Here is a 16,003-nt window from a genome sequence, read left to right as displayed (position 1 = left end):
CCTATGTGAATAGATTTTAAAGTTTATAGGATTATAGATCTTAAATTTGTTTGTTAGTTTACTTGGATATTTTAGGGTTCAATAGCTTTTAGATCCAGATTCAATTATGTGGTTTTAAGAAGTTTGAATTTTGTTTACCTTAACACCACAAGGATTCTGACTGGAATTGATCTGGGAGCTAAAGACCTCAGATATCTCTTGACCACGAACCACGAACAGCTTCCCTACGAACAGCTCCTTGCTTCCCGCGAACAGCTTCTCGCACTCACCCCCGATCGACGAACCGCGAACAGCAAACCTCGACCAAGCTGTCGAGAGAACTTTGATCACAAGCTAAGGGTTGCTTGTGAACAAGAGGATCTTCGAACAGGAAGGATTTGATCTCGGATGGAAGTAAGAACAGGAAGTCGGTTTTAGGGTTTTAGGGTAAGGGAGAATAGGCAGCTGCTTTAGGGTTTTGGGAGAGAGGCTATCGTGCTGATAACGTGTTGTAAATTAGGGAGTTTAGGGAGTAAATCTCTTAGGTTATTATTGATAGGAATTGAGGTTACAACATGTATATATAGTGTTACAAGTCCTAAGGTAAAACCGACATACTAATGCTATCGCCGATGGGCTTCGACCAACGGGCCGAAGGCTCTCGACCAAGTGTGGTCGAGAGGCTACGCACGGACGGACTGATAATGGGCCGGTTGGATAGAGTCCACCAAGTGTTTTACAACAGAACTCTATTTTTTCCTCTATAAATAGAGAAAAAATAGCAATCCCTATTATAGATGTGAAAATAGAGTACCATTGGAGCAAAAATTACTCTATAATAGAGTATAGAGGCAAAAATAGAGGACCATTGGAGTTGTCATAAACATAAAACGACAAGTAATATGAAACAAAATGTTTCCTCTCGAATGACAACTAAAAGAAACCGGATGGAATATATTTGATAGAAAATTGTCAATTATAGTTTAGCACGATCGTGTTTAGTTAATACTTCTTTGGATTCACAAAAAAATATCATTTTGATATATTTCACACAAATTATACATATATATCCCTATTTAATAAATAGTTAATGATTTAAATTCAATAATAACTAGCTTTGAGTTAAGGGTAAAATTATGAAATTAGTGTAAAAATTATATTGAAAATATAGAATGACACTCTTTGTGAAACAAAAGGAATATATTTTTTAGTTTTGATTTGTTAAAAATTGATTATACCTAATATTTTGATTTTGATACAATTACAGTTAATTAATTGTTACATATAATATATTTATAAAAAAACCATAACTATATATTTTTATGGTTACAATTTTAACAGTTGTATACAGTTACAGTTTTAAAATAGTATGGTTACGGTTTGATTTTTGATCATGCCAATTATTTTCCAAGTTCAAGGGTTAATATTACAAAGCGTAAATAGTCTGATGGCTGCTTTGTATTCTTTTTTCTAGAAAAGAAAAACTGCTTAAATGATCGTTTTGAGAGAAATATAAGGTCATTGATACAGACTAATTGGTATCAGATTGTTGACTGTTCATAGCGATCAATGAGTTTTGTAATACAATGTACAATTTGGTATTTCTATAAAGAAAAGTTAGCTACGCACAACTTTCATATAAGAAGATCGATTACAGAAGAGAAAAATAACGGTTTCAAGTGGCCGTTAGCGAGTAAGGCTTTAACGTAAGTATCGTTGAATTTACTCCTTAGTTTATATCATCTTTGGCTCGTATTTCTGCTTAGGTAATAATTTTGACTTTGTAAACTAGTTACCATATAAATTTGTTTTTAGCTGGAAAAAAAAAGTTTACCGTTTAAATGAATAAGAAAAAGAAAACGACACACAGTTCTCGTGGTAAATTACAATCGGGCACGCACTTCGGTCTGCTCTATCGCGTTCTTTTTACAAACCCGACCCCAGTAAAAAGAGAGTCTTTACGCTTAAATGAGCGAGGTATTGCGCAGAGCCAAACACGCTCTTAGCGTCAAGCGATACCAATCTCTCTTGAATCACTATGCAGCTACTCAATCAATCTCCAAAACCAAGGCTTTACACTGCCACATCATCACCGGAGGTAGAATCTCCGGCCACATTGTCTCGACTCTCTCCGTCACATATGCTTTATGCGGTCACATCGCTTATGCACGGAAGCTGTTCGAGGAAATGCCTGAAAGCTCTTTGCTTTCATATAACATTGTTATTAGAATGTACGTTCGTGATGGATTGTATCACGATGCTGTTAATGTGTTTATTAAGATGGTTAGTGAGGGAGTTAAGTGTGTTCCTGATGGTTATACATACCCTTTTGTTGTCAAGGCTGCTGGAGAGTTGAGATCGATGAAACTGGGGTTGGTTATGCATGGGAGGATCTTGAGAAGTTGGTTTGGTGCTGATAAGTTTGTGCAGAACGCGTTGTTGGCTATGTATATGAACCTTGGGAAGATTGAAATGGCGAGGAAGGTGTTTGATGTGATGCAGAACAGAGATGTGATCTCGTGGAACACTATGATAAGTGGGTATTATAGGAATGGTTATATGAATGATGCTTTGATGATCTTTGATTGGATGGTAAATGAAGGTGTTGACCCTGACCATGCCACGGTTGTTTCCATGTTGCCTGTTTGTGGTCACTTGAAGGATTTGGAAATGGGAAGAAATGTTCATAAATTGGTGGAAGAGAAGCGTTTAGGGGATAAAATAGAAGTGAAGAATGCGTTGGTGAACATGTACTTGAAGTGTAATCGTATGGATGAGGCGAGATTTGTCTTTGACAGGATGGAGCATAAGGATGTGATCACATGGACTTGTATGATTAATGGATATACTGAAGATGGGGATGTGGGAAACGCTTTAGAGTTGTGTAGACTAATGCAGTTTGAAGGCGTAAGACCTAATGTTGTGACTATAGCCTCTCTTGTTTCGGCATGTGGTGATGCTTTGAAGCTGAATGATGGTAAATGTTTACATGGTTGGGGAATAAGGCATAAGGTTTATTCTGATATCATCATGGAAACATCTTTGATCAGCATGTATGCTAAATGCAATCGCATAGACCTATGCTTTAAAGTATTTTCAGGGGCTTCAAAAAACCATACTGGTCCTTGGAGTGCAATTATTGCTGGTTGTGTACAGAACGAACTTGTGAGGGACGCGTTGCATCTTTTCAAATGGATGCGACGGGAAAATGTAGAAACCAACATTGCTACATTAAACAGTCTTCTTCCAGCATATGCAACTTTGGCAGATTTGCGCCAAGCAATGAATATTCATTGCTATCTAACCAAAACCGGGTTTATGTCAAGCCTTGATGCTGCTACAGGGATGGTTCATGTTTACTCAAAGTGTGGAACTTTAGAATCTGCTCACAAGATATTCAATGGAATCCAGGAGAAACACAAAAGCAAAGATGTGGTTCTATGGGGTGCGTTAATATCTGGCTATGGGATGCACGGAGATGGTCATAACGCTATGCTAGTTTTCATGGAAATGGTTCGGTCTGGTGTGACTCCAAATGAAATCACGTTTACTTCTGCCTTAAATGCTTGTAGTCATTCCGGTTTGGTTGAAGAAGGCTTGACATTATTTAGGTTTATGCTTGAAAATTATAAAACGGTAGCTCGATCAAACCATTACACTTGCATCGTTGATCTCCTTGGTCGAGCAGGTCGGTTAGACGAAGCTTACAATGTCATTACAACAATTCCATTTGAACCGACCTCAACCGTTTGGGGCGCATTGCTTGCTGCTTGTGTCATGCACGAGAATGTCCAGCTTGGAGAAATGGCAGCATATAAGCTGTTTGAGCTTGAACCAGAGAACACAGGGAATTACGTGCTGTTGGCAAATATCTATGCAGCGTTAGGACGATGGAAAGATACGGAGAAGGTGAGAAAGATGATGGATGATGTTGGATTGAGAAAGAAACCGGGTCGTAGCACAATCGAGATGAGAAGTAACTCAGGTTGATAAATTATGCGAGGGATTCAAAGCAGAGAGATCCTTGGCAATTTTTGGGTCGAACAGTTATAAATGTAACAGAAATAAATGCGTCTATTACAATTTGCAAGTGTTGTTCATACATATACATGTACAAAATCAACAAATGGTTTGTAGATGCACACCAATGGTAGATTGAGAATCTGAAATCCTTAACTCTCTTCTTCAAACCTTGTAAACCTTCAGCTTTCACAGTTTGACACCAACTCTGTGCAAAGTGATGATTTCCCAAAGTCTAGCAACAACAAATTCACATGTAACTAGAAACAGAGAGATTCAAGCATTTCCTACAAAGGAAAAAGCAATGTCTCCAATCACTGAAACTCGGTAGCCCCTTCAGAATCAGACAAGGGTAAGAGTGTACAAACTCCAAGCATATGCCCATTGAGGCAAACATAATACTCAATGCTATCTTCATAAGCACCCAATCTACAGCTTGCACTTTGTGGTATCATTTTCGCCTGAAGCATACTCCACAGCTTCGCTTTGCAATACGGACAAACTTCTGTAGGATGAAATGGTGTGCCTTTCTTAATAAGCAACTTCCTCACCTTAGACATTGAAAACGATTTAAAAATCCCACGGAAGAATCCCAAATCACCATCTTCTCCTTGATCAAGATGTTCACAAGGATCAGAAACATAGAGAATATCATCAGTTCGACATTGTGGAGGAAGAAAGCTCCTTCCAGATGTTCTAGAGAAGCGAGTTCTATGAACAAAATGACCAGGGATTTGAACATCGTTAAAGAGTCCACCTTTACTCGAACCAGAGCAGTAAATCAAAAGTTTCCCAAGCGCTCTCCAACTCCCATCAACACTATGGCTACCACTAGATTGAAGGTCAGACATCATCTTGGGCGCTCTACCTCTGCAGAACTCTTTCCAAAGTAACCGCTTAGCGAGATCATCAAACCATTTACAAACACAAGATAGAGTGGCGATTACATTAGGATTCCAGTTTAGATGCTGAACCATAAGAAACAATACTTCTTCACTAATATGTCCTTTCGTACAATGACAAGTCGCCGAGTGAATGCAACGGTATTGTTTTGCTATAATCATTTCCTCAACCTAGCAGAAAAACCAAATCGAGAAAAAACCAATCTTTAGATACGATAATTATCATACAGTATCTAACCACACAAGTTGCAGTTTTCATTGAACAAATGCATTAAGTAAAGCAAAAACACTTAAACTAATTGTTAAGCTGACCATAAATGCTACACCAAATCAAAGACGCATTCTTTATAGATATATAAACAGCTATGCAATCAAATTAATTTATAGGTCAACCTAAATTAAGTAAAAATAGGACCTTTTAAGATGCCCACAAGACCAAAATCAAAATATTAAGAATCAATCAGATACAAATTTACATAGAAGTTCGATAAAACCAATGAAGACCCTAAACCCCAAGATGACTAATGAACCTTATCAACTTCTTTTCCAGAACCATGATTCTTACAATGTGAAAACATCTTCATGGGAACAGAATCTCTCACCTTAGCTTATAGAAGTGCGAAACTTTTGAGTAGAAGAATCGAGATTAGGGTTTTGAGCTCTAAGGAGAACACAAAATCTGACCAGAGACAAAAGGGTAAAGGTTCAACATTTCAAGTAATACAGCTATTTCCAGCAATACCCAGAAAGGAATTTTTTAATATATGAGCAAATGCATGCAAATTGTAAAAGAATCGAGAGAGAAGGAAGTCTGCTTTGTTTCCTAATTTTTTTTTTTTTTGTTTCTGATTATTTTCTAATGTAAAAATTTGTCTGGCGACTCTGAGCTATGTTCAGGTACGGTGAGGTGTATGTTACGGTGTTTTTTCAAGAAGAGTTGGTGACTACCGAAGTCCCGTTAACAGTAACGGCCCGTTCGGCAAGGGATTTTTTTTTTAAAAAGTCTCAATCATTACCATAACTAATAAGTTTAAGGGTAATATTAGAGCATTTTAAAGGGCAACTATTTTTGGTGTTTTTAGATTAAATATAGGAAAAATGTTTGTCAGCTACTTGAAATATACAATATAAATAATATAAATGTTTATATACGCCAACACATAGTCACACATACAAACAATATAAATATTTTCTTAACTACGTTAACTATTGTCATTACATAAGGACATCCATAAACAAACATAGGTTATGTGTACAACACCATAAACATTCAGTTCCGGTGGTTGATTCGCCGGAATCTGGCGTTGACCAGTATTGACCGACATTGACCAGTTTTAACCGGCGTTGACCAGTGTTGACCGGCGTTGACCAGAAAAAGATTCAAAAAAAATATTTTTTTCTTTTTTCCTAAAATTAAGAATTTTTTTTTCATGTATTTTGATAAATAAATAAAAAGATAAATGATTTGTATAATTTACAAAACAAAATATAACAACAAAAAGTTATACAACAAAATTTTATGTGTAGTAGATTTTTTCATAAAACTATAACAAATATATACTTTTTCCTTTTAACAATCATTTTTTGTTTTGTATTTTCAAAGGTGGGGATTTTAAATATATCTTCTTTCTTTTTATTTATTTATAAGATTATGTCATTTGAAATATATCCAAGGCATTGCCAACTATTTTTTTACAAGACCAACCTTTGATTTTACAAAATCAACTTTTGTTTTTTAAGTATCTTCTAGATATATTTCTTTCATGTAAATAAATACAATTTTCATTATTTTCTTCCTTTCTTCTTCTTATTAAAAATAAAGAAATAGTTGGCAATGTCTTGGATATATTTCAAATGACATAATCTTATAAATAAGTATATATATATATATATATATATTTAAAATTCCCACCTTCGAAAATACAAAATAAAATGATTTTTGAAAAGAAAAGTTATATATTTGTTATAGTTTTATGAAAAAAATCTACTATACATAAAATTTTGGTGGTATAGTTTTATTATATTATTTTTTGTATATTTTCTGTATTAACAAAATTAGTTACTAGATATACCATAAATTTTGTTTGTCAGATAATTTTTAATATTTTTTTTTGGTATATAATTTTTTTGTATTTTTTTTTGTATAAATTTTTGTTGTTATATTTTATTTTTGTAAATTATAAAAATAATTTAATTTTTTATTTATTTATCAAATATACATGAAAACAAAAAAAATATTATTTTTAGGAAAAAGAAAAAATAATTTCTGGTAAACGCTGGTCAATCGGTCAACGCCGGTTAACAATGGTCAATCGGTCAACGCCGGTTAACCTATGTTTGTTTATGGATGTCCTTATGTGATGACACTAGTTGACGTAATTAATAAGACATTTATATTGTTTGTATGTGTGGCTATGTGTTGGCGTATACTTCAAGTAGCTAACAAACATTTTTCCTTAAATATACTAGGATAGTACCTGCGCTATGCCGCGGGGAGGATTTTGTATTTTTTTTTAATGTTTTTTGTGTAATTTTAATTATTGTGTGTATGTTTTTTTTCTTTATATTATGTGTTATTTTGTATGTTTGTGTTGGAATAGAAATTCATTATATCTTTAGCATCTTATTTGTGAATTGTTTTGTGAATGATTCATTGTGCGGTTTTGATTTGCTGTATTTGTTTTTTTTATTGATGTATTTTTTTATATATGTCAATTAAAGTATACTATGTACTTGGTTTGGATATATTGAATTATTGAAAAATATAATTGTGTTTGAATTCTAATTAAAATTAAAAGAATTTCATTTTAAAAAAGTTAATCATATATAATTTGAACTCTAAAGTCATGCTCCATTAAACATGTCTCTCTTCTTGAAAAAAAAGTCTACAGGAATAGTGTAAAATTATATATCATACATTAATCACTCGATTCTAATTTCTTCGACCGAAATGTCTTTGCTTTACAACGTCACCCAGGAAAAAGTGAGAAGATTGAGAAGAAAAAATGTTTTTATTCCTAAATTTGCTTATCCATTTTTAGAAAATCTCCTTAAAAAAAAAAGTGGCATTTCGGCTTTAGACCTTCAAATTTTCAACTCCAATAATAAACTACTAAATGATTTTGTCACTTAAAAATCTACAAAATGGCTTATGTTTTAACGGACACACAAAAATTAATGGAAAAATGATTCTATCAGCGGTATAGACCAATATATATATATATATATATATATTAAATAATGACGTAACTATAATAGTTATTTTTTTAATTAAAAATAATTTTTATCACTAATAATGTATTTTAAAATTATTGAAAAGTAAATGGGAAACAATTTTTTAAAAAGTTATCATTTTTCATTATAAATATCATTACAACATTTTTCAAATTTTATTTTTATCTTTAAATTAAATTGAATTTTTGTTTCTCTATTCAATTTTAGAAGATAACATTTTAAAATATCAGTAATAATTTTTGTCACATATATATATATATATATTAATGATATAGAAATCACATAATCTAAAGTTATCAAACAGATCTCAGGGAAAACATTTAGACATCGAGATAAAGGGCTTACTTGGATATCTAGATTGAGGATGTGAAGAAAGAATTCGAGTACATATAAGGGTGAAGGAGCTCTAAGTATAGTTGTCCATCTAAGGAGCTCTAAATATTTACTAAAAAAATAATTAAGATGGAAAGGAATCAAAAGGGTTTGTTTGTTGTCACTGTAAAAGAAGGCTCCTAAAACAACGTGACTGCTCCACGCCTCTCTGCCTTTCACTTCACTTCTCTATTTCTCTCCCCCAGCTATGGCTCTTTCTTCATCACCTCTTCGTACTACAAGGTAATACAAAGTCTCAATTTTCTTTCTTCTGATAAATGAGAGAAAATGGAAAAACGAAATGATTTTGGTTATTAGAATCATCCTCTTGATCTGGGTATATATATGGTGTTTGTTTATTATAAATTTTATTTTACTCAATTCTTTTTTGGTGGCATGCACTGAGATGAAAACAGTGAAGCGGATGAGAAGTCTGCGAATGTGAAATGGGAAGAGCCTGGATTTGCTCTGACTCCAACAGATTACATGTATGTAGCCAAATGCAGACAATGTGAGAGCTTTTCACAAGGAAAGATCCTTCCTTATGGGGATATTTCAATCAGCCCTTGTTCTGCTATTTTCAATTATGGCCAGGTACGTTTTCTTTTCTTACCACTTGTGGCTAAATCTCACAGATTGTAGGAACTTTGGCTTTTATTAAAATACAGGATTAAGATATTTGAAGCCTTTAACCTCTAAATGAAGGAGAAAATGATCTGCAGAGTCATAGATTGTGTAGAGTTGTTTGAACTGAGTGTGATAGATAGCCAGCAAAAGTTTATAACTTTAGCGTCTACATATACGTTTTGATTATTGGTTAAGAGTATATGTCAATATAAACCTTTTGAGAGATTCTCTAAATGAGACTTTTGTAGCTGAGTTATCTTCAGTCACAGCAGGTGTAGCAGTTTTATTTGCAGACTCATTGAGTGAAGGAGAATTAAAAATAAAAGATGACAGCAGCGGATCAGAATCGATATTGGTTGAGGAAGTGAAACTTGTAGAAGCACCAAGAAGAGACTGTAAGTTTGCTTTCCGGAATTCCTTTTTCAAGGCGAGATAAGTAGAGCTATATCCTCCTCTTTGCAACCTTCTCTTTCGCTGAACGTAAAAACCTCTCATCAAGGAATTAAAAAAATCCACTTTTAAGTTCTACCAAATGATTGTTATATGTACTGTAGAGAAGCAAGATAATAAACAGATTAAACCATCATATATTGAAAGTTGAAAGGATATCTTAAAAAAATTGGCATGTTGCGTCGTAATATGGCCAACGATATTCAATCCCACCCTCTTAGTGCATACAGGACAGACCTGGGGAAAACAAAGAAGAAATTTTTTCAAGTCCATGTTTAAAGAGCAAACATCACTGATTTTGATAGAAAAAAACTGAATATGCCAAAAGAGAGAGACATGTAGAAAAGACAATGTTAAAAAAACTTACACAAAGAAGGAATCATATACTTATCTTGTGACCGTCCACTGCTTCTAAACTGCAAAGAAGATGATAGGAGAACAGTTTAACAATGTTGTGAATGAATTAACACTACTTGTAACAATATAAGCACTATCATGATGAAGTAAGGTCATGGAATAAAAGTACAATCGAAACAAAATTAGTCATTCAAGTTATATACCAAACCAAAGTCCTTTGTACTTTATACGACCAATTTAAGGAAACAAAACTCGTCTAAGATTGCTGTTTATGAATGTAGGAGTTTCACCCCTTCCGATGATGACGTCACTGTATTTTTATCAGCAATGCTTAACTTGGTTTCGACAACCCAGCCAATAGACCCGAGTCTCAGGCGCAATCTATGGCGAGATTGTTTGTTCTGGGAAAAGTCAATGAAACAGATCACCATCGACACGGCTCTGAGCTCACTCGTCTCTTATTCTAACTTTTCTGGCGGATGAGGATTAGGTGGAGACAATTTCATCATCACAGAGCTCATCGTGAAATGGGGTAACATCGGCGAGATCTATGGAACTCCAGCGAGCAATGGAAACATCTCGACCTCCTCTTACGCAACTCCGTTAAGCAGCTCTCTACCGCCAAGACATATGTTGGTGATGAAACCGCCGACACCGTTGGCTGAATTTTTTCAGCCTTTTGGGTTTCGCAGAGAGGGAGAGAGAGAGAGAGGCCATGATCTCTTGTTTCATTAGCCGGAATTAGAATAGAGAGAGAAATGGAAGAGGAAGAAGACTGAAATCAGAACTTTGTGAACAACCAACCAACAATCCAACAACTGACCTTGCTCCACTTTGGCTTTCGTTTGTTTTTTCTACGGATGATCAATTCTCCTTCTCTTCTCCTTCTTGTTCGATCTTCATCTTCATTTAGCAATTGATTAAAGGCAGTGTTACAAAGCTTTTGTCCACATAAGGAAGAGAAAAGCTGACATGTATTAATTGTTATAATTTGATAGGTTGTTCATTTTTACTGAGGTGTCAACACCTGCTTCAATACAGAAGCTGATGTGTCAGAAGAGGAAAGCAACACATTGTGTTTTTATTGTATTGATTATGAAAATAATGTAAGATCTTTTGTTAAAAAGTTAGTTATTGGGAGAACATGTTTAAGATCATAAAATTTAATAATATAATATTCTTAAACATATTACTATTTTAAAAACTTATAAAAGAACATTTAAATTTCATAACTTATAAAACTTTTACTAAAATTCAAAGTGTAATACCAAATTTTAATGAAACAACAAAACATTGTAAATAAAATTTTAAAAAAAAACACAAACCCACATGAACAAAGGGATTACATGAACAAATTTTTATGAAACACAAACCCACCTTCTCCTTTGAAAACATGACCAAGATGTCCACCACATGCTGCACAGTTGATCTCTGTTCTTCTACCATCTGGGTCTGTCTGATAAAAACAATACAAATCAAGAGCGTTAAGCAGAACAAAAAAAGAAGAGTTCATTTTTGTTATCAATTTGATGGAAAAAGTGTATGTGTTTTGAGAGTTTTTGATATTACGGTTCTGGTAATGGCACCAAGGATTGCGTCAAAGAATGCTGGCCAGCCACAACCGGCGTTGAACTTTGTGGTTGATTTATAAAGAAGAGCTTTGCATCCCGCACAACCGTAGATTCCTTCTTTGACGAAATTTACATATTCTCATGTCCCTGGATATCTGAAATTAACAAAACACAAACCCACATGAACAAAGGGATTACATAACCATCCATTCATTATTCAATATGATACTCAAATACTAGAAAGACTGACACCCAAAGACAAAGCAGACGTTTTCATGGTCATTTACATATAGAAATACATTCTCAGACTCATACAGGACCTGAAGAACTACAACCTTTCATGAAAGCTGCTAATTCCAATCACTCAAAAGAATTATGTATGACATACCCAAGTTGTTCAACATCTATAGCAGAAGATTTCTATGTATGCTATAGATATATAATTTTCAACGTATTTCTCATCAAGAATATGATCTTAAACCAGTGTCTCGTTGTATATACTAATGTTGAAACCTTTTGATTCAGCCATACCCATCATGAAGTGTAGACTTGAATTCAGAAGTATCAATGTTCAACAATTACAAAAAAACAAAAGTTGAAGTTTTTATTTCTAAGAAACACAAATGAAGCGTATCATGATGTAAACACCCAAAGTTTCAAAAACCAGAGGCCTAATCGAAGGGGGAAAACGGCCTATTCCCCCACAAACTATGTTACTTTATCGCATTTATACATGAAACTTTTATATGTGCTTAGAACTACATAAACTTTTATTAAATTTGAATTTCATACACAATCTAAAAAAATCCGGCCTAAACCCACAAATCTCCAAACGCCGTTTACTATCCCGTTAATACTATGCTGACTAGGCTGCAACGTGGATAATAAGACAAATAGATAGACTATATACTATTAAAGTTAGCTTTTACATCAGAAGTTAAACTTGGTGTAGTGGTCGGTGATGTTTTAAATCTGGTCCAGCCCAAGGTTCGAACCAAACGGAGGACCATAAGTTTTATTTTCACTTAAATGAGAAGGACAAAATTGTCATTTCACTAGCATTATCTTCTTCCACAGTAAAACCCTAGCCGCCTCCATGGGTCCTGCGTTTTCTTCTTCTATTATTTAGGTTTTCATCTCTATTTTCATTATTTTTGCACAAATATTAATAAAAATAACTCAAATTTACGTTTTCATTTATCCGAATAAAAGCAACTTTCACACTCACGCACCAATCCGTAGCTCAATCATTTCTCTCTCAGTCTCTGCTACTTTCGCGCGGATAAAGTTACAAACATAGTGACTGAGTGAGAATTCCAGAAATATCGAATTTTCCAAGGGATTCAGAGGTTGACGCTAAGGAACCGTCGTCGTTGGAACTTGGAAGCTCGTTAGCGATGGAGGTCATCGTTAGCGATATGTGGGAAAACAAAGTCACTATAAAATTGTTTATATAAGTTTATTTGTTTTCAATAATGTCGTAAGTCGAGGTGGCTCATTTGGTTTAGTATATGTTATCCTGTCTTCATTGTCAACAGTTCGAATACCCAGTTTACAGATGTTATGTAATTTTTTTCCCTTATTATCCACGTGGCATCCTAGTCAGCATAGTATTAACGGAATATTAACAGCGTTTAGAAATTTGTGGGTTTAGGCCAGATTTGTTTAGTTTATGTATGAAATTCAAATTTTATAAAAGTTCATGTAGTTCTAAGCACACATAAAAGTTTCATGTATAAATGCGATAAAGTAACATAGTTTGTGGGGGAATAGGCCGTTTTCCCTAATCGAAGGTAATAAATTCCCAAAGTTGCAAACTTTGAAAACAAAATTGAACCATATGAATCGCTGATGAAAGGTATTAAAAAAACATACTCAGTGCCCTTTTGACGAAGAATCCTAAACTGCTCAGGTGAAAGAATCGCACGCCACTCTTCATCTCCTTTCTGAACCGATCCTGGAGCCGCCATAGCCACCGTAGAAGCTAATTCGGAAGAGAGACAAATCGAATCGAATACAACGATTGTTGATAAAAGTAGCGTGAATGAGAACAAGCGAATCTTTGAATTGATGATGTTCATATAAAAGTCACAATCTTTGAATTGAATCGAATCCAACAAGACCACACAAAAAAAAATCAATTTTGTGATAATTCTTCATTGCAAATGAAAAATGAAACGATCTCTTCGTTGCAAAAAAAAATTGTTTCCAATGAGACAACGCCACGTTCACACAAGAACAAACCCAAAAACTGTTCTAGATTAAGATCTATAAACCTGTTCTAAGTCTACTGTTACAATTTTTTTTTTTTAAAAGGCCTTAGAACACCCTATTAGTTGTGCCGATAAAGATGGCCTTAGTGAATGCCACATATATGGAAAGAAATAAACAAAATACCACAAAAGAAAATTTTTATAGGAAAATACCAATGGACCCACAGTTTTGGAAGAGTAAAAAGACATAATTACCCTTTTTGTTTTAGAATTAGATAGAATGAGTAAAAAATAGCATGTAATATTTATATTTTACATGTTATATTGAATTAAATAGCATTTTAACATATAAAAATAGCGTGTTAAACGAAAAAGTAACATGTTAAAAAGAGAAAATTTCTAAATATTATTGTAATTCAAAAAAATAACATGTTCCAAACAAAAATAACAGAAATTCTAACATGAGAGAAGAGAGAGAGAGTGAGAAAGAAAGAAAAAGAAAGAGAAAAAAAATTATAAAAGTTTTCACGTTATTGGTATAAAGAAGAAATAAAAGAAGAATGAGAGAAGATGTTATTTATGTGAATTAAAAAAATAACATGGTATTTAAATAAATAACATGTAATATATGTAATGGGTATAAGAGTAATTGTAAATGAAGAGAGAGAAAACACTGTTACATCAGTGATATTTTCTTAATTACTTTTGGTTTCAACGGTATCCACTACATATTCTCTAAGTTTAAACCAATGGTAGCCTAGCCTTTTACTTACATAAGCTGAAGCTGCTCTCTCTTCTCCTTTTTAGCCAGATTTTTAATGTGGTCTCGCACTTGCATGATGTCCAAGGTTGGGAACTGAGTTCCCATGTAAGCATCCACCAAATAGGCATATTCGGTATCTTATACAAGGGGCTTGCTTGCAATCTTGGCTTTCTTATTCTCATTGGGAGAAGCTCTAACTTCTTGTCATTGAGAAAGGATACATAGATAGGATTATTCCCATTGGCAAGGGAAGCAATACAGAACAACACGTATTGCGTGTTTTTAGTTAATTAGTGGAAAGTTAATTAACTTTAACTGATTTTTCCATGAAATGTATTAAAAATAAGTTGACTATAATAGAAAATTAGAAAGCAGAGAAATTATTAAAATATATTAAAATAAGGTGACAATAATAACAAGTTAGTTTCGTAACTAAATTAAGCTCGAGTGAATATCATAGACGTGTGTGTGTCCATGGTTGAGAATCAATGGTTAGTTATTGAGATTAAAAAGAGTGTGTGTTGTTGATTTGATAGTTCTAATACGAAGAAAAAAACCTATGATTCAAAAATTTGTTTGTTCGGCTAATGATCATTTTATACGGTGTGTTTGATGAGTATTGTAAACCAACCAATTTTTCATTGCCAAACACCAATAAAGTTATTGTCAACTTCGAGAATGATATAATCATTTATATTTATATACATACTAAAGTTAATATGTATATAAATATATATATGTATCTACATTTATATATAACTACACAAATATATAAATATTTATAATCTGTAAATGTAGTTATAAATATAAATAGAAGATACATATATATTTACATATAAATAAAAATTATGTATAGAAGATACATAGATATTCATATACATAAATATAAATATAAATAGAAATAGAAGTATATATATCTATATAAATATTAACATTAGTATGTATATATATATATATAAATGTTATATCATTCCTAAAGTTGACAATAGCTCTATTTGTGTTCGACATTGATAATCATGTCTAGGTTTCCGAATTTGTTTTTTTGTGTCATCGTATAAGTAGCATCAAAACTATGCATCTGACTCTGAATTATGCACGAAATGAAAAGTTAAGGTGTAATTTGAATTTTTTTGAAGGTTTAGGTTAAATTAGCACTACATATTTGTACAAGTTGAAAAATACACTTAGCAAATTGTTGGGTTGAAAAATACACTTTTACCGTAGACTAAACAAAATATTATTTTTTCCCAAACATAATACTCACTCTTTCATGTTTGTTCATAGGTTGTGCAAAATAATGGTCTTCCGTAATGAAATCAAATTCTTAGGTGCCCTATCATCGTTTGCCCAACTCTACATGGTCTCCACAATATGATTGTCATCAATTAAATTGTTATTGATGATATGTGGTTAGATCAAATCTAGCTAGTTTTCTCAAAATTAATTGCAGAAAAAATTAATATGTTTGTTAGGCTCAAACTGGAAGAATGTATTAAAAAGTCTTGTCAAAGTCAA

The 16,003-nt window shown here is 33.3% G+C and overlaps 2 protein-coding genes, 2 long non-coding RNA genes and 1 pseudogene across 7 annotated transcripts; 2 read left to right on the top strand and 3 right to left on the bottom strand.

The window, feature by feature from the left end:
* LOC104734013 (pentatricopeptide repeat-containing protein At5g39350-like) lies at nt 1,916-4,155 on the top strand. Its single transcript, XM_010453525.2, has one exon. The coding sequence runs from the start codon at nt 1,948-1,950 to the stop codon at nt 3,967-3,969; it is 2,022 nt and encodes a 673-aa protein (XP_010451827.1). The 5' UTR covers nt 1,916-1,947; the 3' UTR covers nt 3,970-4,155.
* Nucleotides 4,001-5,749, bottom strand: LOC104732916 (EID1-like F-box protein 2). The gene is made up of 2 exons (XM_010452518.2): nt 5,504-5,749; nt 4,001-5,072 (listed from the first exon to the last, which is right to left on the bottom strand). Exon 2 carries the CDS (start codon nt 5,061-5,063, stop codon nt 4,314-4,316), a length of 750 nt encoding a protein of 249 aa, XP_010450820.1. The 5' UTR covers nt 5,064-5,072; nt 5,504-5,749; the 3' UTR covers nt 4,001-4,313.
* On the top strand, nt 8,553-9,821 carry LOC104732913. Of its 2 annotated transcripts, none has more exons than XR_759000.2 (3): nt 8,553-8,750; nt 8,924-9,101; nt 9,407-9,821. It is a non-coding gene; the product is annotated as an uncharacterized LOC104732913 (long non-coding RNA). The 2 variants fall into 2 exon arrangements; XR_002034585.1 differs by having other exon boundaries at nt 8,914-9,101.
* Nucleotides 9,338-10,980, bottom strand: LOC104732914. 3 transcript variants are annotated; one of them, XR_002034582.1, is made up of 3 exons: nt 10,145-10,980; nt 9,952-10,000; nt 9,338-9,821 (listed from the first exon to the last, which is right to left on the bottom strand). It is a non-coding gene; the product is annotated as an uncharacterized LOC104732914 (long non-coding RNA). The 3 variants fall into 3 exon arrangements; XR_002034583.1 differs by having other exon boundaries at nt 10,232-10,979; XR_002034584.1 differs by having other exon boundaries at nt 10,765-10,966.
* On the bottom strand, nt 11,284-13,618 carry LOC104734011 (annotated as a pseudogene).

The sequence above is a fragment of the Camelina sativa genome, chromosome 12 (genome assembly GCF_000633955.1).
Source record: "Camelina sativa cultivar DH55 chromosome 12, Cs, whole genome shotgun sequence".
Lineage (NCBI taxonomy): Eukaryota > Viridiplantae > Streptophyta > Magnoliopsida > Brassicales > Brassicaceae > Camelina > Camelina sativa.
Note: the sequence above shows the minus strand (reverse complement) of the source record. Positions and strands in the feature narration are given on the sequence as shown.

Excerpts from the sequence above, each read along its gene's own strand:
- LOC104734013 (XM_010453525.2), top strand. The coding sequence starts at position 1,948 with ATGAGCGAGGTATTGCGCAGAGCCAAACACGCTCTTAGCGTCAAGCGA.
- LOC104732916 (XM_010452518.2), bottom strand. The coding sequence starts at position 5,063 with ATGATTATAGCAAAACAATACCGTTGCATTCACTCGGCGACTTGTCAT.